The following is a 16,529-nucleotide window of genomic DNA, read 5'->3' as shown; positions in this document are numbered from 1 at the left end:
GGTTGGGAGAGAGCTTCTGAGTTGAGGTCTTTTCTTCTCCTTTGTTGCAAGCTGGGGAAATTACTATGAGCAAGTAATTACCATTACTCTTGCAAGTCACAGAACGCTGTGCATGTGCCCAGCGTTGCAAGGGTGGATGGGGCAGTAGCAGGGTGCTGGTGGAGCCTGTGTGGAGTGACAGACAGACAACACCAAGTACAGACAAACTCGCAGCTGTGGAGCTTACTGCTCTCTGTCCTATTCCCCGCCCCAAGGCCAAGGGTCAGAAGGCTTTATAGATAATTTTTGTAAGTTTCCAGTGAACAAATAATGCTATTTAAATAATCTAGTGCTGAAAATATAAAAAGGAGGGAAGCTACCCAACTCATTTTATGAGGCTAGTATAATCTTGATCAAAAAATTAGGAAAAGACGGTATATGGGGAAAAAAAGTAGCCCTTTTGCTTTTGCGGTTCAAAAATACTTAAATAAGAGTTAACCAAACCTAACTCCTTAAAAAAAAATATCTCCAGTTATGCATGTGCAGATCTAGAAGAATAACTGTCACTGAAGCAGGATGGAAAATCACCTGCCTTACGAGCGGTCAATAACATGTTTATTAAACAAGTATTTCCTTAGCATGCACTATGTGCAAGTATTATACCAAGTGTTGGCACTGCTGCTGTTCTCGCCATTAACTTTCTGGTGACCCACTCAGGAGCAAAGGCGCCCAGGAAAGAAGCTATCTACGTCAACACAAGGGATTCAGTCGGTTTCTGTAGGACACATAAACATGCTTAAAAATTCCTCTTCCTACAGCCATGGCAGGCAACTGAGAGGGAGAAGGAATGGTATCAGAGCTATTATTATCATCCCTCTTCCTTCATCTCTGCATTTTGGACAAACCCCTAACTCTTGATAGTTCCCCGCCCACCTGGCATATCCCTTCTGCCTCTGCCGACAAAGAAACACACACGCAAACACCAAACACATAACACACCCTTTCTCATCCCACAGTCCGCCCAGCTCCCCCTTCTGTGTTTCTCAACTTTCTCCTTATCCTTCAAGCACAGAGTTGAAGTGAGCAGGCATGGAGGGTTGGAGTCATACGTAAAATGTATAGATTTTTGGACCTATAGATTTTCAATTGAAAATTCTGTCTATGCTCCTTTGGGAAAGTGTTAAAGAAGAGAAGTGACAATTTAAACATTTTTCCTTTTGGACCATAGCAAATACTGTCCTAGTTCTGCCTTCTTAGCTCGGCCCATGCCACCTCACTTTCTAGCTTTAAAACTGGCAGGCACATGACATACAGCTTAACCGAACTGAACTAAACACAGATGGAGCAAGATTATTCTCATTGCTGCCATTCTACCCATTTCTCAACTTCAATAACAAGAATGAGAGGTGTTGGGAAGAATATATCTTATAAATGAAAGTCTCTGAAAATAGAAAAAGCACTCTCAAAATTTGACTTTGAATTCATGAATGAATGGGACCTGATGATTTATTTTCTTTACTTGCCAATATGCCCAATTGAAAGGGACTGTGAACAATACTGAACATTATTTATTTCTCTGTGCAAATGAGTATAAACTATATCTTAATTTATCCTAATCTCTACTGAACAAATATATATTTGGTACAATATTTCTATGAGTGAGTTGCCTTTATTTATACCTCGTCCACTGCTACTCCATGAAATATCTACCTAACGACCTGTGTCTATTTTTAAATCTAGATACCTCAAATTTTAGTAAGGGCTCTGGGTACAAATTTAAAAGTCTTCATATTTTCCCTCTTTTCTTTTTTTTTTTAAGATTTATTTTATTTATTTGACAGAGAGAGAGACAGCCAGCGAGAGAGGGAAAACAAGGAGGGGGAGTAGGAGAGGAAGAAGCAGGCTCCCAGCAGAAGAGCCTGATGTGGGGCTCGATCCCAGAAAGCCAGGATCACGCCCTGAGCCAAAGGCAGACGCTTAACGACTGAGCCACCCAGGCGCCCCATATTTTCCCTCTTTTCTTAAAAATTGTTAAAACTGTGCTTAGAAGTATAATAAAATTTAGTTTCTAGTATTTTAGGTCATTGTCATAAATTAATCCCATTTTAGTTACTCTTGGGCTTTTTCATTTAGGTATGGGTTTATTTAGAGAGAGCTATTAGAAATATAGTCCTATAGGAGTAGATATTAAAGGAGACATACAACAAATTTTTGCGTATAATTATAATTAATGATAAACGAAGCATTTAATAAATATCTAGATTAGTCTAGATTTACAACACTACCACATGCAAGGAATTACTATTTAAAAGGGGTCGCCAATCAAGCTAAAACTTCTCTGTGAGAAGTTGTAAATGAATTCCCTTTACAGAAAGTGTCTGGGGTTCCTAATAGAACAAGCAGGTTTATTATAACAAATTCTTTTCACGTGGAATGAAGAAGCCACTATTTCAGAAAAAAGAAACATCTATTCCATTATAAAATAAGAAAATATAAAAATGAATAATAAAATTTAGAATCTGGAAACTTCTTTTTACACTTTAATATTGGTCAACTTTCCCTATGATTTTATGACACACTGCCTAGAGAAAAGTTAGTAGTTATATCAACTGGTACTTAATGGACTTGGCAATAGCTGATTATGTCACTAAAATACATTTGGAAATACAACAATTTATAAATTCAGTCTGATGACTAGCTGTTGAAATTTCAGTAACACTTATGTCAATCACTGGCATCCAACCAGGGTGTGCCCTGGGAAAACGGTATTAAGAAAGCAACGCTTATCTTGAGATTCTTTCAAACTACCCCTTTTTTGTCTCTCTCTCTCTCTCTATTTCCATGGCCCTACTGGCCAGACTTTCCCAAGGGACCCAGTGCTCTTAAGCTCCTCTCTTTTCTACACCCCCTGTCTTGTCTTGTCTGCATTTGGGTCCCATATTCTCCAACAACTCTCATTTGTAGAGCCAATGCTTCATGATCTTCTGCTATCACACACCGTCAGCTGTGCATGTTCATTTCCATGTAGCATGTGGGTGGCATTTTGAACAACAATATGTTAATAATGGATCACTCCTTTAACGTACTACCGCTTTCTGGAAATGCCTGTACTTTATCTGTCTCCGTAAAGTTTTTTTATTTGACGTCAGCTGTTTACAACTGGAAAAAGATATGGAGTTTTGAAGTCTAAGGTGTATAGAAGCAAATTTAAAACTTGAAACATTTGAATAACGCATTTCTAAGGCACGCTTCAACCAATGTATGATGTCTGACCACTTCTCTTGCTATGCATTTATTTTCTAAAGGTACCACATGATTTCTGCACATTTTCACAACTTCCCTGACTGGATTTTTGGACATTTTCTTTAGTTCCATATATTTTATAACAGGTAGGATGATTCTACTCACACGTTCAGATGATACCTGAAATGCTCCATATTGAAAATTTAACATCTCCTCTCTGTTCTAATTTTGCATTATTACAAATGACAAAATTTCTTTCACAATATTTTAGTTCCTAAACTTGAACACTTGGTTGTGTCTCTTCCTTTGGTCTTCACATTCATTTGATTTTTAAAATGCTTCTAATAATTTCTTCGCAAACCACTTTTAGGTGTCTCTGTTTTTCTATTTTATTAATTAGACCATCACCCTCCTGTCCCTCTACCCTCAGCCAGGTCTTTCTTCTATTGAAAAAACTGCAAGAGTTCATGATTTAACTCTCCAGATGGCAGAACAAAAGTTGAACTCACCCAATAAAAGGAGTGTATTATAAAATGAGCAATAAATTTAACATTTAATTATTTAAATGTTAAACACTTTAACTGACTTACTATGTGAAGGCACTAGGATAACCCCTTTAGATTTATTACCTCATTTTATCCTTATAACAATCCTACAAAGCAGATATTTTGATGCCCATTTTACGGATTAAGAAATGAGCCATGCAGAGGTGAAATAAGGCCCACTTCGACAGCTGAGAAGTGAAGGGACCAGGATTCTGGAACAGGCTGTAATCTCCTAACCACTCGACCACGGGGCCCCATCCGGTGTTTACCATGGGTAGTTCTCGGCTAGCCGCCAACGATTCAGAGCGAATTCGGCAGATGTGAAAAGTATTATTTCACAAATAACTTATACTTACAAGGAATCTCTCTGTATCCAATCTCCAAAGCATGAAAATAATTCATAAATTCCCTAACTGGAATTTTGAAAGCTTCAAAGAGGCCCATGTCTTCAAAAAGCCTGTATGATACCTATAAAGAGAAAGACAAAGCTTTACAAAACATCCCTGGGTATGTATTAGACACAAAAAGAAAAAGAAATTAAAACAAGTAATTCCTGGCCAGTAGAGACACGTATTGGGAACAGTACGTCAAGTACTTAATGAAGAACTCTTTGTGTCTAGCCCCTGTAGCCCGTGATCACAAGGGGTATTTAATCTGTTTTTAAAGGTGCAGATATACAACCAACCCAAACAACAGTATCCACTACAGAAACATAGCAAGGCACTCAATTGTGTGTGGTATCAAGTACGAGAGACTCCTACTTATGAAACTGCTCATTGTATAGTGCATACCATAAGCACTAATAAATGAGAAAAGGCTTTAATTTGGACTAATTTTTATTTAAAAAAACAAAAAGTTTTCCAGAGGATAAAGGATTCAGAGCTGTACCTGAGTGAAGCATAAGGGGAAAGAATTATGAGAGAGAAAAAAGTTTACCTTGACTAAACACATAGAGAATACTGATTTATTCTCATGCAGTATAAATAACATCTAAATTATTTTTTTTCCCTTGCTTGTCTTCTCTTTCTCCTCCAAATATGTATTCTCCTTCCAATTGCAGTCACAGCTCTGGTGACCCAAATCCAGTGAATACCTATGCATGTAATTAGCATATCTGACATGCAAATGATGGTGAGAAAAAATGATAAAGGCACAGAAGAAGGTCCTGGGGAGAGGAATGGTTATTCACATGGCAGAAAGGAGCATAGCACCATTTCAAGAGGCCTTACTTCATGTCACAAAGGCACAGTGTTGGTTACAACTCAGGAGACTTTAAGAAAGAATTACTCATCGTTTTTATTACCTGTATCTCTTCTTAAAGTTATCTTGAAATATTTCCTCTCCACTTTTGATATGTTATTTCATTGCTAAATTTCTATCTTTTGTTACTGACTTCAAATCTGTTTAAATTCAATAATATTCCTTTAATTCTGTGCTCAGTGTTTATCATATGTATCTATATGCATATATAGACATATATACACACATAGAGAGAGAACTATAATAGAATTTCAATCTAAAATGAAACCAGAGGATATAAAACAAAAAAATCTCACAAGTGTCCTCAGAAAAACAAAGCTCAAGGACCGAGAGACTGATTTCCCATAAATGACTAATTTTTAGAAAACTGGTAACATTGGAATTTTCTTAAATGACAGGGAGTTGATCGGGAGTTGCTTCATATCAGCTGTGGGAGGTTGTACTTATGGTTTCCAGAGGCATGAACAAGGAACGATCCAGGTTGGGCTGGTCTCACAAAATAAGCTGACTTGAGCTTTGTTTGTATGACTGCACTGGTTTTGTCTCCTGAGGGGCGGGGGTTAAATCTGGTCTCCTTTTGTTTTTGATTTTAACAGACTCTAACTGAACTATCCCCTCTTTACATTCCCTGTCCACAAATAGAGCTTACCCCAATTCCTCAAGAGACTCAGTGTAGCTTGCTATAGTTTGCACATCCTAAGTTGCAGTTCCCCTGCTATTCCTGAATAAATTCATTTTTTGACAATTTTGAGCTTGCCTCAGTTTACCTATTTAGGCTGACATAACTAAAAAGGAGAGTTATTCATTCAGCATACATCTATTGAATGCTCACCATGTTCCAGACACTCTTCTGTATATGAGGCATATATACAGGTGAACAAAACAAAGATCTCTTCCTTTAGGGAGCTTATAGTCTAGCAGGAGAGGGCAGTAAATAACAGATATAATAAGTAAGGTATATATGCTATGAGAGAAAGTAGTAAGTAATACAGAAAAAGAAAAAGGGGAACAAGAGTAGAGGACTGCGAATACAGGGAAGCTATAGAATTTGCTTTTTTAAGTATGGTGGTTAGAGTAGGCATATCCAGGTGACATTTGAGCAAAGAACTGAAGGAGATGTAGACTGAGGTACATAGATATGAGAAAAGAGTTTTCCATACAGAGAAAAAGGCCTGTGCAAAGGCCCTGAGGTAGGCCTGCTGTTCGCAAGAAACAGGAGGAAGGCCAGCATGGCTAAAACAGAATGAATGAGGACAGGAATAGAATTTAAGTTAGTAATGGCAGAGTGGGATGGGGCAGGGTGCAACCTTGGGGTACGACAGCCAGACTGTTATTAGACTTTTACTCTAAGTGAGGTAGGGAGCCACTTAAGAGATTGGAGCAGGGAAGTGACTTTATCTGACTCACTTTTTTTTTTTTAAAGATTTTATTTATTTATTTGGAAGAGAGAGAGAGAAAAAGGAAGCCTGAGTGGGGGGAGGGGCAGAGGAAGAGGGAGAAGAAGACACCCTGCTGAGTGCGGAGCCCAATGCAAGGCTCCATCGCTGGACCCTGGCATCATGACCTGAGCCAAAGTCAGACGCTTAACCTACTGAGCCGCCCAGGCACCCCTATTTGACTTATGTTTTAAAAGGATCACCATGGCTGCTAGGTTGGAAACAGATTATATACAATGCACATCAACTTCTGTATGCTTTTCTTCATTCTGAATGGCAAGTACATTTAAGTTTCACACATCCTCTCTTTAAAAATGCAACAGGGGTGCCTGGGTGAGTCAGCTGGTTAAGTGTCAGACTCTTGATTTTGGCTCAGGTCATGATCTCAGGGCTGTGAGACCGAGCCCAACACTGGGCTCATGCCAGGCATGGAGCCTGCTTAAGATTTCTTTCTCTCCCTTTCCCTCTCTCTATCCTCCACAACTTCCCCCACACCCTCCTTCCCCACCTGCTCTCTCTCAAAAAAAAAAAAAAAAAAAAAAAAAAAGGCAACAGAAAGTGAAGTTTATGGTTTCTGTAATATTTCAAGCTAGTTTTTTTGTGGGTTTTTTTTTTTTTTTTTGGTCTTCATTTGTGTGTGTGTGTGTGTGTGTGTGTGTGTGTGTATTTGTTATCTCCTCTTTTCTACTTCTTTGGTCTACATTAGAATTCTTGTTTATAAATACCTAATGCATTTAACTATGCTTGTTACTTCAGTGACTTGTCCAAGATCACACGTCTGACAACATTATCAGAACAAGAATTCAAGCCAAGCCTTTTGGCTTCAGCTTTTATACTCTAAAGTGCTTCAGATCCTCCCACTAGTATTTGAAAAAGCAATGTTGTTAGGATTGCAAATGACGAAAGTTTCCTACTATTCTCTCAAACATATGAAAGATGAATGGAAAAATTAAGACAACAGGATATTTTAGAATATTATTTTAAAACGGGAGAATTTTCACCAACATGCTGTGAAAAATCAACCACCAATAATTTAAACTCACAAAGATACCATTAACCAGGTAAATATTGGTAACCAGAAAAAGTAAGCACTATTCCGAAATCTGAACCATGTCCTTTTGAACTTGTTAAAATAAACATGATAATCATCAAAAAGGCAGTTAGTATATTGAGACTGAAAAGTCATTTCCATTGCACATACGTCTCTTTAAAAATCTTTTGAAGTGAGACTTTTTCTGTGTAGTTTCAGCCAAAAGGTGATTTCTCGGAATGTTCAAGTTAATTCATTTCAGCTGTCCCAGTCTTACTAAGGTGAAAAAAACATGGCTTTCACACAGTGAAAATATGACTTTGTGCTTATAAACCCAAATCAAAGAGAAAACCCGTAAAGTTCTACTCAGCAAGACAAATAAAACTGCATTTTCTCAAAGTTCAATGTTTCGTAAATTGGAAAGATAAAGAGTGACATACTAAGGTTCATGTAGTTATGTATTTCTTTTATGGAAGGTGACTGGAAGAAAAACACATTAGTGAATTTTACTGCAATCTAATTGTTCATTATATCTAATCTTTCTGCTGTGTACTCATATTCAGGACTCTCAGAAAACATTTTGTGGCACAGCTGGTCAAGTTTCACAAGACCAGCCCAGCTCCCGGAACTTCAAGGGGAGCCAGGTACAGAGGGACTTCGCTTCACTGTCACTAGTGCTAAGAAACTGACTGCTACAGTAGCCACTTTTCCACTGGCTCAAGCTCTCTGTTCAGAGTGTTTGAAGACAGAATCAGTGAATGTGTTTTATGGAACGGGGGTGGGGGCTGTGCTGAGAAACAGCTGAACGTACATGAAGGCCAAAAGTATGGGTTTCCAATATGGCTATGTCTGCATTCAAACTATGGGTCCGATATTTACTCTATGACTTTAGAAGAATGGTATATGCTCTTTAAAGCCTCCGTTTCCTCTTCTGAAAAACAGAGATTAAACAGACTGTGGGCATCTAAATTACTGAGAAGATCAGTTTGTAGGGTTTGGGGGGAATCTGAGACATACGGATCAGATACAAAACAATGTAAAATGTTTCTCTTCGTATGAACCACACTTTGCAGTGAACGAGAAAGAAGGCTTCCTGGCCCTCTGCCACCTCTTTTTGGGACACCATTACAGGAATATTTCCAGGTAAAATCACTCCCTCAGAGACACAGTCTGCAAGGGGTTTCACAAAGTGGGATACAAAACCCCCCAGGAGGAGCCCTGAGGTGTGAGGCTAAGGTGGACAGGATAAAAATGGCTGTCCTTACACCTGTCTTCAAGATCACCTAGGGACCCTTGGGTGGCGCAGTCGGTTAAGTGTCCAACTCTCGGTCTTGGCTCAGGTCCTAATCTCAGGGTTGTGAGACAGAGCCCCACCTCCAGCTCTCTGCTCAGCACAGAGTCTGCTTGAGTTTCTCCAGCTGCCTCTGCCCCTCTCTCCCATGCTCACTCACCCTCTCTAAAATAAATAAGTCTTAAATGTGAAAAATTATTTAAAAAGATCACCTAGTGTAAAAGACATTGCTTAACATCAAGGAAAAGGAAAAAGAGGAAAAATAGGATCATTAATTCCTAGTAAAAGTACACGGGCTGTCATCCCAGTCCCTCGAGGTGTTCATGGTCAGAAGAGTCTAGCAAAGGCAACTACATGTTACACAGACTTTGTAATTATTTTGAGTTTCATAATCCATCAGTCATTTTAGCACAGTTCTTTTGTAGGTGGTGAGTTGAATTGACCCATATCTAATTTCCCTACTAGTCCCTTTAAGGCAGAGGGACCTACTTTTCTTCTTGAAGACCGTACTAGTACCTTGTGTTTATGCGACTGAGAAACAGAGAAAAGGCCCCTCTATCCTCTTCCTTCAAACTTTCGTGGATCAGGAATCCTCACCCTGAAGCCCCAAACTCAGATACTTGTTGAGATGTCTGAAGAAGGCCTGTCTCTGATGCACAGAGCAGAAATCAGTATAAAACGTGATTTCCCTTCTAGTGCATTTCAGGGAAGTGTTAGTGGCTCCAATAAATCTGGATCCTGAATTCTCACCTAAGTGTTATGTTAGTTTGGTTGTCTTTAGCACCTCTGCAGTGATATCTATTTCACCTGTGAAAATGCCCCCGAGACATTTTAAGTAGGCTGATAAATATTACTGCATCATCCCCTTGAGTGTGTATTCTGATAGGTGTTTGAAAATAGAGCAAATCCAGTGTTTTATTTATTGAGAACAAACATGTTCAAATTCTTAATTTCTGTGTCTTCTTTCTCCCTGAAGGCAACGTTTTAGGTGTGGGAAGCCTAGAAAGTAGTTTAGCTTAAGGAAAAAATACAAAAAGTCTTATTAAGTAGCAATAGTTCATATTCTGCATTTCTTGTGATACGTAAAGGTATTTTTCTACATTAAAACACAGAGAACTCTATTTGATATGTTTCTCACAGCAATGGAAGGAAATGTATTTCTGCACAATATCTTACTTTTGATAAGAGCTAAGCACCATAACATTCAAAAGTTTTAAAGGGGCCTGGATGGCTCAGTCAGTTAAGTGTCTGACTCTTGATTTTGATTCAGGTCATGATCTCAGGGTCATGAGATGGAGCCCCACGTTGGGCTCCGAGCTGGGCATGGAGACTGCTTAAGGTTCTCTCTCTGCCTCTCCCTCTGCCCCTCCCCCCCTAAAAAAAGGTTTTTAAAAAGCCATTGGAAAAAATTACACACAATAAATTTCTGTTGATGATTAGGCAACTTTCTTCTTTTGAAGGCTTGTATCAGCTGTTCTTTTGCTGAATTCTATAAATTTCAGATGTATTTCTCCATCTTGCTTGTATATCCCTGTTCTCTTCCAATTCGTCTTCAAAACTACATATTTTAATTGCATAATATGGTATTCCACTCACTTTAAGTTCCAATTTCTTTTGTTAACCCACCACCAAGGAATCTATAGAACGTTGGGTACTAAAATTTCCTTTTTCTACCCAGTACCCACCACCAGTGTCAGCCACGGACACAGCTTTAACCAACCAAAGGATGTTTTTCTTCTACATTTGAAGTCAAAGGTATGAATGCATTTCTTACCTGACTAAGAATACGGCCACGTTTTCTTCCTATTTTTTCCACCAAATCAAAAATTGGAAAATTCCAAGTATTTAGCTGCTCCATAATTGAGTCCAAGTTATCCATGACAAGAGGTTCAGGAGCAAGAACTGGCTTGTCCTATAATGAAGATGAAAATATTTTAAGAACATGCAGTTTTTTTACAAAGTAATCTGTGCTTTGGTAAGTTCAACTCAACAACCGAGGTTACAAAAATAAATGACTTAAAACGTCAGAGTAAATGAGTGATATTAAAAAAAAAATCAAGATGAACAAGATACTGATCCCACGGTAAGCAAGAAAGGTCCTAATGCTGTTTCATATCATGAATTTTGCATATTAGGTGCCTGTCTATTGTTGGTTCATATATACTACAGAAAAAATGGATGTTTCTTTCATAAGGTAATATAACTGCTTTTAGCCTTCTGTGGGGTTCTTAAGTAAAGATTCAAGGACTTCAGGATACTCTGAAATCTTATGTTAATTTATCTCTTTATATGTTTATGTAAATATTTCTGGGAGGGTTCCTGGCTTATACTGGACTCTCAAAAGAAACCCATGAGTGGGGAGAAGGAGTTATCACTCCCTACTCTAATTGGCCAAATTTATATTATTGCTTCAAAACCAGCATTGATCCTATGGGATGATAACTGCCACATTTTTCACAGATTTTAATTTAATTCATGTGATGTATGATTTCCAAAGAAACATGCATCATGTTAATGTAAAGACATAATTGGTCCCAAATGAGGACATTTTTAAGAGTACATTTACCAAAAAAATAAAAGTAATGAGGATTAGGAAACATACAAATTACTTTATCTGGCCATCTCTTTAAAAGTGTAAATGGTAAATCAAAGAAAAATGATAATGGCAGCAATTGATAATCACATGATAGCCAACTATTTTTCTAAATTTTTTTATTATTATGTTCAATTAGCCAGCATATAGTACATCATTAGTTTTTGATGTAGTGTTTCTATTTGCTGCCTCCCTGAAATTAACCTGACTCAAATACATGCTTTTATCCTCTTTAAATGGATCTCTATAAACACATAAAGTAAGTCCTCATTAAAGGCTATTTTAATGGGTAGGGTGTCAGTATAAACCTGGTTTAATAATAATAAGGAAAATAAATATTGGCACACTTTCTAAATAAAGGAGGTGCTAGGAACAAAAAAACAGCAGAAGCCCTAAGACAATTAACATATTTCACTTTTATTGATTATTTATAAAATATTGCTTCACTGGATGAAATAATTTTCCCTATGCATACCTACACTTTTAGAGTCTAGGATTAAGAAATATCTGTAATCACTTGTGGAGCTGAATACTTGTGTTTTTAGTCACTAAATAAAAGAATTACAAAGAGAGCAATAAAACTTGGATAAGGAAAAATTATATTGCTACATAGGGGTATGGCTTTAAGGCATGCGTGATCCAAAAGAGATACATCTGTAAATCTAATGATTCAGGGATCTATTTCTAAGTCCATTTCTGTCATACAAGGCAATTTCTCAAGTAAAGGAATGAGTGAAGTGATATGGGGCTACCAGGAATATCATGGCTTCAGGCGTGTAGGGGCCACAAGCAGAAGCTTTCCTTAGAGGCTCTCTCAGGCACTCGGTCTCATCTTCGTTCTGTACAATATCACTGCTATCACTGTTGTTGTTGGTTTCATAATCAGAGGTAACTTGAGTAGTGTCATCTGCAATGGAAAGAGAACAGCTTATTATGAAACTTGCAAAGGGAAACAGGAGTTCCATTTGAGTGAATATTCCTAAAATGCATATGGCAAATACTGTGCTTAGGGACATACGGCTTTCATGAGCTTACACGCCAAGAACGCAAGATCGTAAAATGGGGGAAAAGTACTTTTTTTTTTTTAAGATTTATTTATTTGAGAGAAAGAGAACAAGCAGGGAGTGGGATGGGGGAGAGGGAGAAGCAGAATCCCTGCCAATTAGGGAGCCTGACATGGGGCTCAATCCAGGGATTCCGTGATCATGACCCAAGCCGAAGGCAGATGCTCAATTGACTGAGCCGACGAGGCACCCAGAAAAAGTAGACATTTTTTAACCCAATGCAATAAATTATGATCTGTGATTTATATGACATTCAATAATTCCTCAGTAATCATGCTTAAATCAGCAGCAGTTTATACTTTTTAAAAATCCTGCACTTTATATTTCTTTTTCCTTTATGCATCTCCCGACACACTAAACCTCCAAGTACCTAAGTCAAGAATGGGCACATGGGGAGGAGAAGCTGAGTTGACACCCAAGCACTAAGTGGTCTGTAGGACAGGGCATAACAGCATGTGTTTAAGGGCCTGGGAGATCTTATGTATCCAATCTTGATCCCTCGGAATCTATGGCTTTTTTCCTTACCTGCCTCTTCCACTGTCTCCCATTTCGGTCAGCACTGAACTATGGTAACTAGAGGCCCAATCAGGTACTATCAAGTGTCTGCAGAACATGCTTCTGGGGCGAAGACCTCCAAAGAAGCTTCTCATGGCTGAGTATGTGCCTGAATGGTTTAGTGAGTGAGTGCCATGCGCTGGATACCACCGAAACATGTGCTAACCATCCAAACCTACACGCTCCTACAAGGCAGGTGTTATTGCGCAACACTGCATTACTCATGTCCTCACTTGCAGAAAGGAAACTTAGGCACAGAAAGGAGAAGTCAATTGTTGAAGGCACACAGCTGGTAAATTTTGCCACATGAATTTGAACTCACAAAATCTGACCCTAGTTCCTATATTCTTTACTATTGATAAAGTCTAGCTTTCTTTTTTTTTCCCCCCTGTATGGTTATTGCTAAGATTCCTATGCAATCTTTGCCTTCCCCTAAGTCACAAACCTTCCTGTGCTTGCTTTCAGAAGCTTTACTGTTTTAACTTTTACATGTAGGTCTATGCTCCATCACAGAATGATGTTTCATATGGTGTGAAGTAGAGGGTTAAATTCATTTTTCCCAACCCTACTGGACTTCTCTGGCATCTTTCTTGAAAATTCAGTGTCGACGTAGGTCTAATTTGGGGCTTTCCATTCTAGTCCACTGGACCTACCTGCTGATCCTCAGGCCTGCACCACGTTATCTCTATTACTGGAGCTTAAGCCTTGAAGTTGGGTAATGTATTTCCTCTAACTTTGTTCTCCTTTCTTTGGCTATTCTAAGACTGTTGGATGTCCTCATACACTGACTACCTAATTTTTCTTAAATTGCTAGTGAATCATGGCTTTTGTTATGTAGCCTACTGCCATCAGGAGTATCTTGTAGGACTTCTCCAAGGACCCCTCTTTCTTCCATCTTTCTCATGCAACTTATTCTACGTCAGAATGAGACACAGTATGAAAATGTAATTGACAAGTTTCAATCCCGGAATTTGTAGAAAAAAAATGAAGAACACTCAAAGGCCATAGTTCCATGTGAGACAACAAAGGAGATAAAGAACTACTTCCCATATTCTATCAGACTCAGTAGAGTCAGAGAAGATCAGGGACATAAAGAAGGGAATATTCTGAGTCTTCAGAATGCTACAGTATCAGAGAGAATTCTCCTTTTGATTTTTCCTTGCCTATGTCTCTTGACCTTTGTACAATGCCACAGCACACCATTCTCATAGGCAAATAATCAATCAATATTTATTGAGTATGTATCAATAAATGCTGAAGCAGATAATTAAGAATCATTCTTACATAGCTTTATCACCCTAATATCTGTAGTTCAGAGAAGCTGGGTTTTTTTTTTCTACCTTGTGAACTTTTAGCATTAACCAAATGAAGTCTCTGGAGTTGCATCAATAAAAATAAAATACTAATTATCATAGTAATAAGACCAAACATGAACTATTTACAGTGACCCAAATACTGTAAGTGCTTTACGTGATTTTTAAAAATTGAAGTATAGTTGACATAAAATCTTACATTAGTTTCAGGTGTACAACATGGTGATTCAATAATTATATATATTTATTATGCAATGCTTACCGTAAGTGTAGTTAACATACAAAGTTATCACAATATTATTGACTACATTCCCTGTGCTCTTCCTTCCATCCCCACGACTTAATTTATTTTATAACAGTAAGCCTGTACCTCTTAATTCCCTTCACCTATTTCTCCCACCCCCTTCCTCTCCTCCCTTCTGGCAACTACATCTGTTACAAGTTTGTTTCTGTTTGTTTGGTTTTTTAGCCTCCACATATAAATGAAATGATAGGGTATTCATCTTTCTCTGTCTGACTCCTTTCACTTAGCATAATACCCTCTAGGTCCATCCATGTTGTCACAAATGGCAAGATTTCATTCTTTATTATGGCTGAGTAGTATTCCATTATATGAAGTGTCTTCCATATCTTGGCTCTAGTAAATAATACCGCAGTAAACATAGAAGTGCATATATCTCTCCAAATTAGTGTTTTTTCTAGTAAATAATACCGCAGTAAACATAGAAGTGCATATATCTTTCCAAATTAGTGTTTTGTTACAAATTAGTGTTTTGTTTTAAGTCATTTAATTCTTACAACAATCCTTTTTGGTAGGTACTATTATTATCCCCCTTTACAAATGCAGGAACTGAGGCACAGAGATTACAAATTAGTAGGCAGCCCAATAAGGATAAAACCAGGCTCTAATGATGGTGTTCCTAACCTCTCCATAATAATGCCTCAAGAAAAAGCATTTTTAGGGGCGCCTGGGTAGCGCAGTCGTTAAGCGTCTGCCTTCGGCTCAGGGCGTGATCCTGGCGTTCCGGGATCGAGTCCCACATCGGGCTCCTCGGCTAGGAGCCTGCTTCTTCCTCTCCCACTCCCCCTGCATGTGTTCCCTCTCTCGCTGGCTGTCTCTCTGTCACATAAATAAATAAAAAATCTTTAAAAAAAAAAGAAAAAGAAAAAGCATTTTTAGACACTTATAGTGATCTAAGCAGGGTATCTTCTGAGGCTGCAACGGAGACCTCTAGAGAGTATCCTAAAATGAAGGAGCCTCCAGTGTCCAAGATAAAATGACATTTCTTTTTTTTTTTTTTTTTTGAAAGAGTGTATTTATTTATTTGACAGAGAGAGAGACAGCCAGAGAAAGAGGGAACACAAGCAGGGGGAGTGGGAGAGGAAGAAGCAGGCTCCCAATGGAGGAGCCTGATGTGGGGCTCGATCCCTTAACACCAGGATCACGCCCTGAGCCGAAGGCAGACGCTTAACGACTGAGCCACCCAGGCACTCCTAAAATGACATTTCTATATAGTTCTATATATTACATAAAATGACATCTAATTTAAAAAATATATTCATTTGCGTATAGGTATTTAAAATCATTTTGGACAACTTTGCATCAAAATCGTGCCCATGATGAACTGCTAGGTAGTAGGATTAAGGATGATTTTGTTTTCCTTCATTGTCTTTTTACATTTGTCATCTAAAAAATCAGAAACATATGTTACCTTTTTGATCAGAGGGGGGAAAAAAAAAGTAAAGTGATTTCCATGTTGAGGAACAGAATCCAAACAAAGAATTACCTGTTCTGCTTGGTGTCCGAACGGCTGCACTGTTTCCCTCCAGGGGTCCATCAGCAGCATTCCCTTGGGGATAGGGTCTACCACAGCTGAGAAATATTGGAACAGATGTAAGTATATTCACTCTTTCAAAAAATCACAGCCACACACTGTCTACATACACGTGAAGATAGATAATAATCAAACGTTTCTACCTTCCACTTATTTGATTAAAAAAATTCATTTTGCTTTACACATGGATGCTGATAGTCCGCCTTCTTTTCAGGGAGAGTGTGATCAGTAGAAAGGACCAGAAGCTTCACTCAACGCTCGTCCTCCTCCACAGTCTAGACCACATTTGAGACCACTGGCCAGATTTTGTGACATTATTTAGAAAATCTGGACTAATCTGCTACCTGCTCATAGCAGTGATTTGGACGTTCTGAGGCATAGTTAG

At 38.4% G+C, this 16,529-nt stretch overlaps 1 protein-coding gene across 6 annotated transcripts in view; it reads right to left on the bottom strand.

Moving 5' to 3' along the window:
• Positions 1-16,529, bottom strand: part of PDE3A (phosphodiesterase 3A) — a 315,351-nt gene that overhangs the window by 24,082 nt on the left and 274,740 nt on the right. For all 6 annotated transcript variants that reach the window (XM_057303281.1, XM_048216537.2, XM_057303282.1 and 3 more), the window contains 4 exons: positions 16,097-16,182; positions 12,130-12,284; positions 10,559-10,696; positions 4,124-4,235 (listed from right to left, as the gene is read on the bottom strand). In XM_057303281.1, coding sequence (XP_057159264.1) covers positions 4,124-4,235; positions 10,559-10,696; positions 12,130-12,284; positions 16,097-16,182 — 491 coding nt within the window. The remainder of the gene's footprint in view (positions 1-4,123; positions 4,236-10,558; positions 10,697-12,129; positions 12,285-16,096; positions 16,183-16,529) is intronic.

Source organism: Ursus arctos, unplaced genomic scaffold, assembly GCF_023065955.2.
Source record: "Ursus arctos isolate Adak ecotype North America unplaced genomic scaffold, UrsArc2.0 scaffold_26, whole genome shotgun sequence".
NCBI classification, from domain to species: Eukaryota; Metazoa; Chordata; class Mammalia; order Carnivora; family Ursidae; genus Ursus; species Ursus arctos.
Note: the sequence above shows the minus strand (reverse complement) of the source record. Positions and strands in the feature narration are given on the sequence as shown.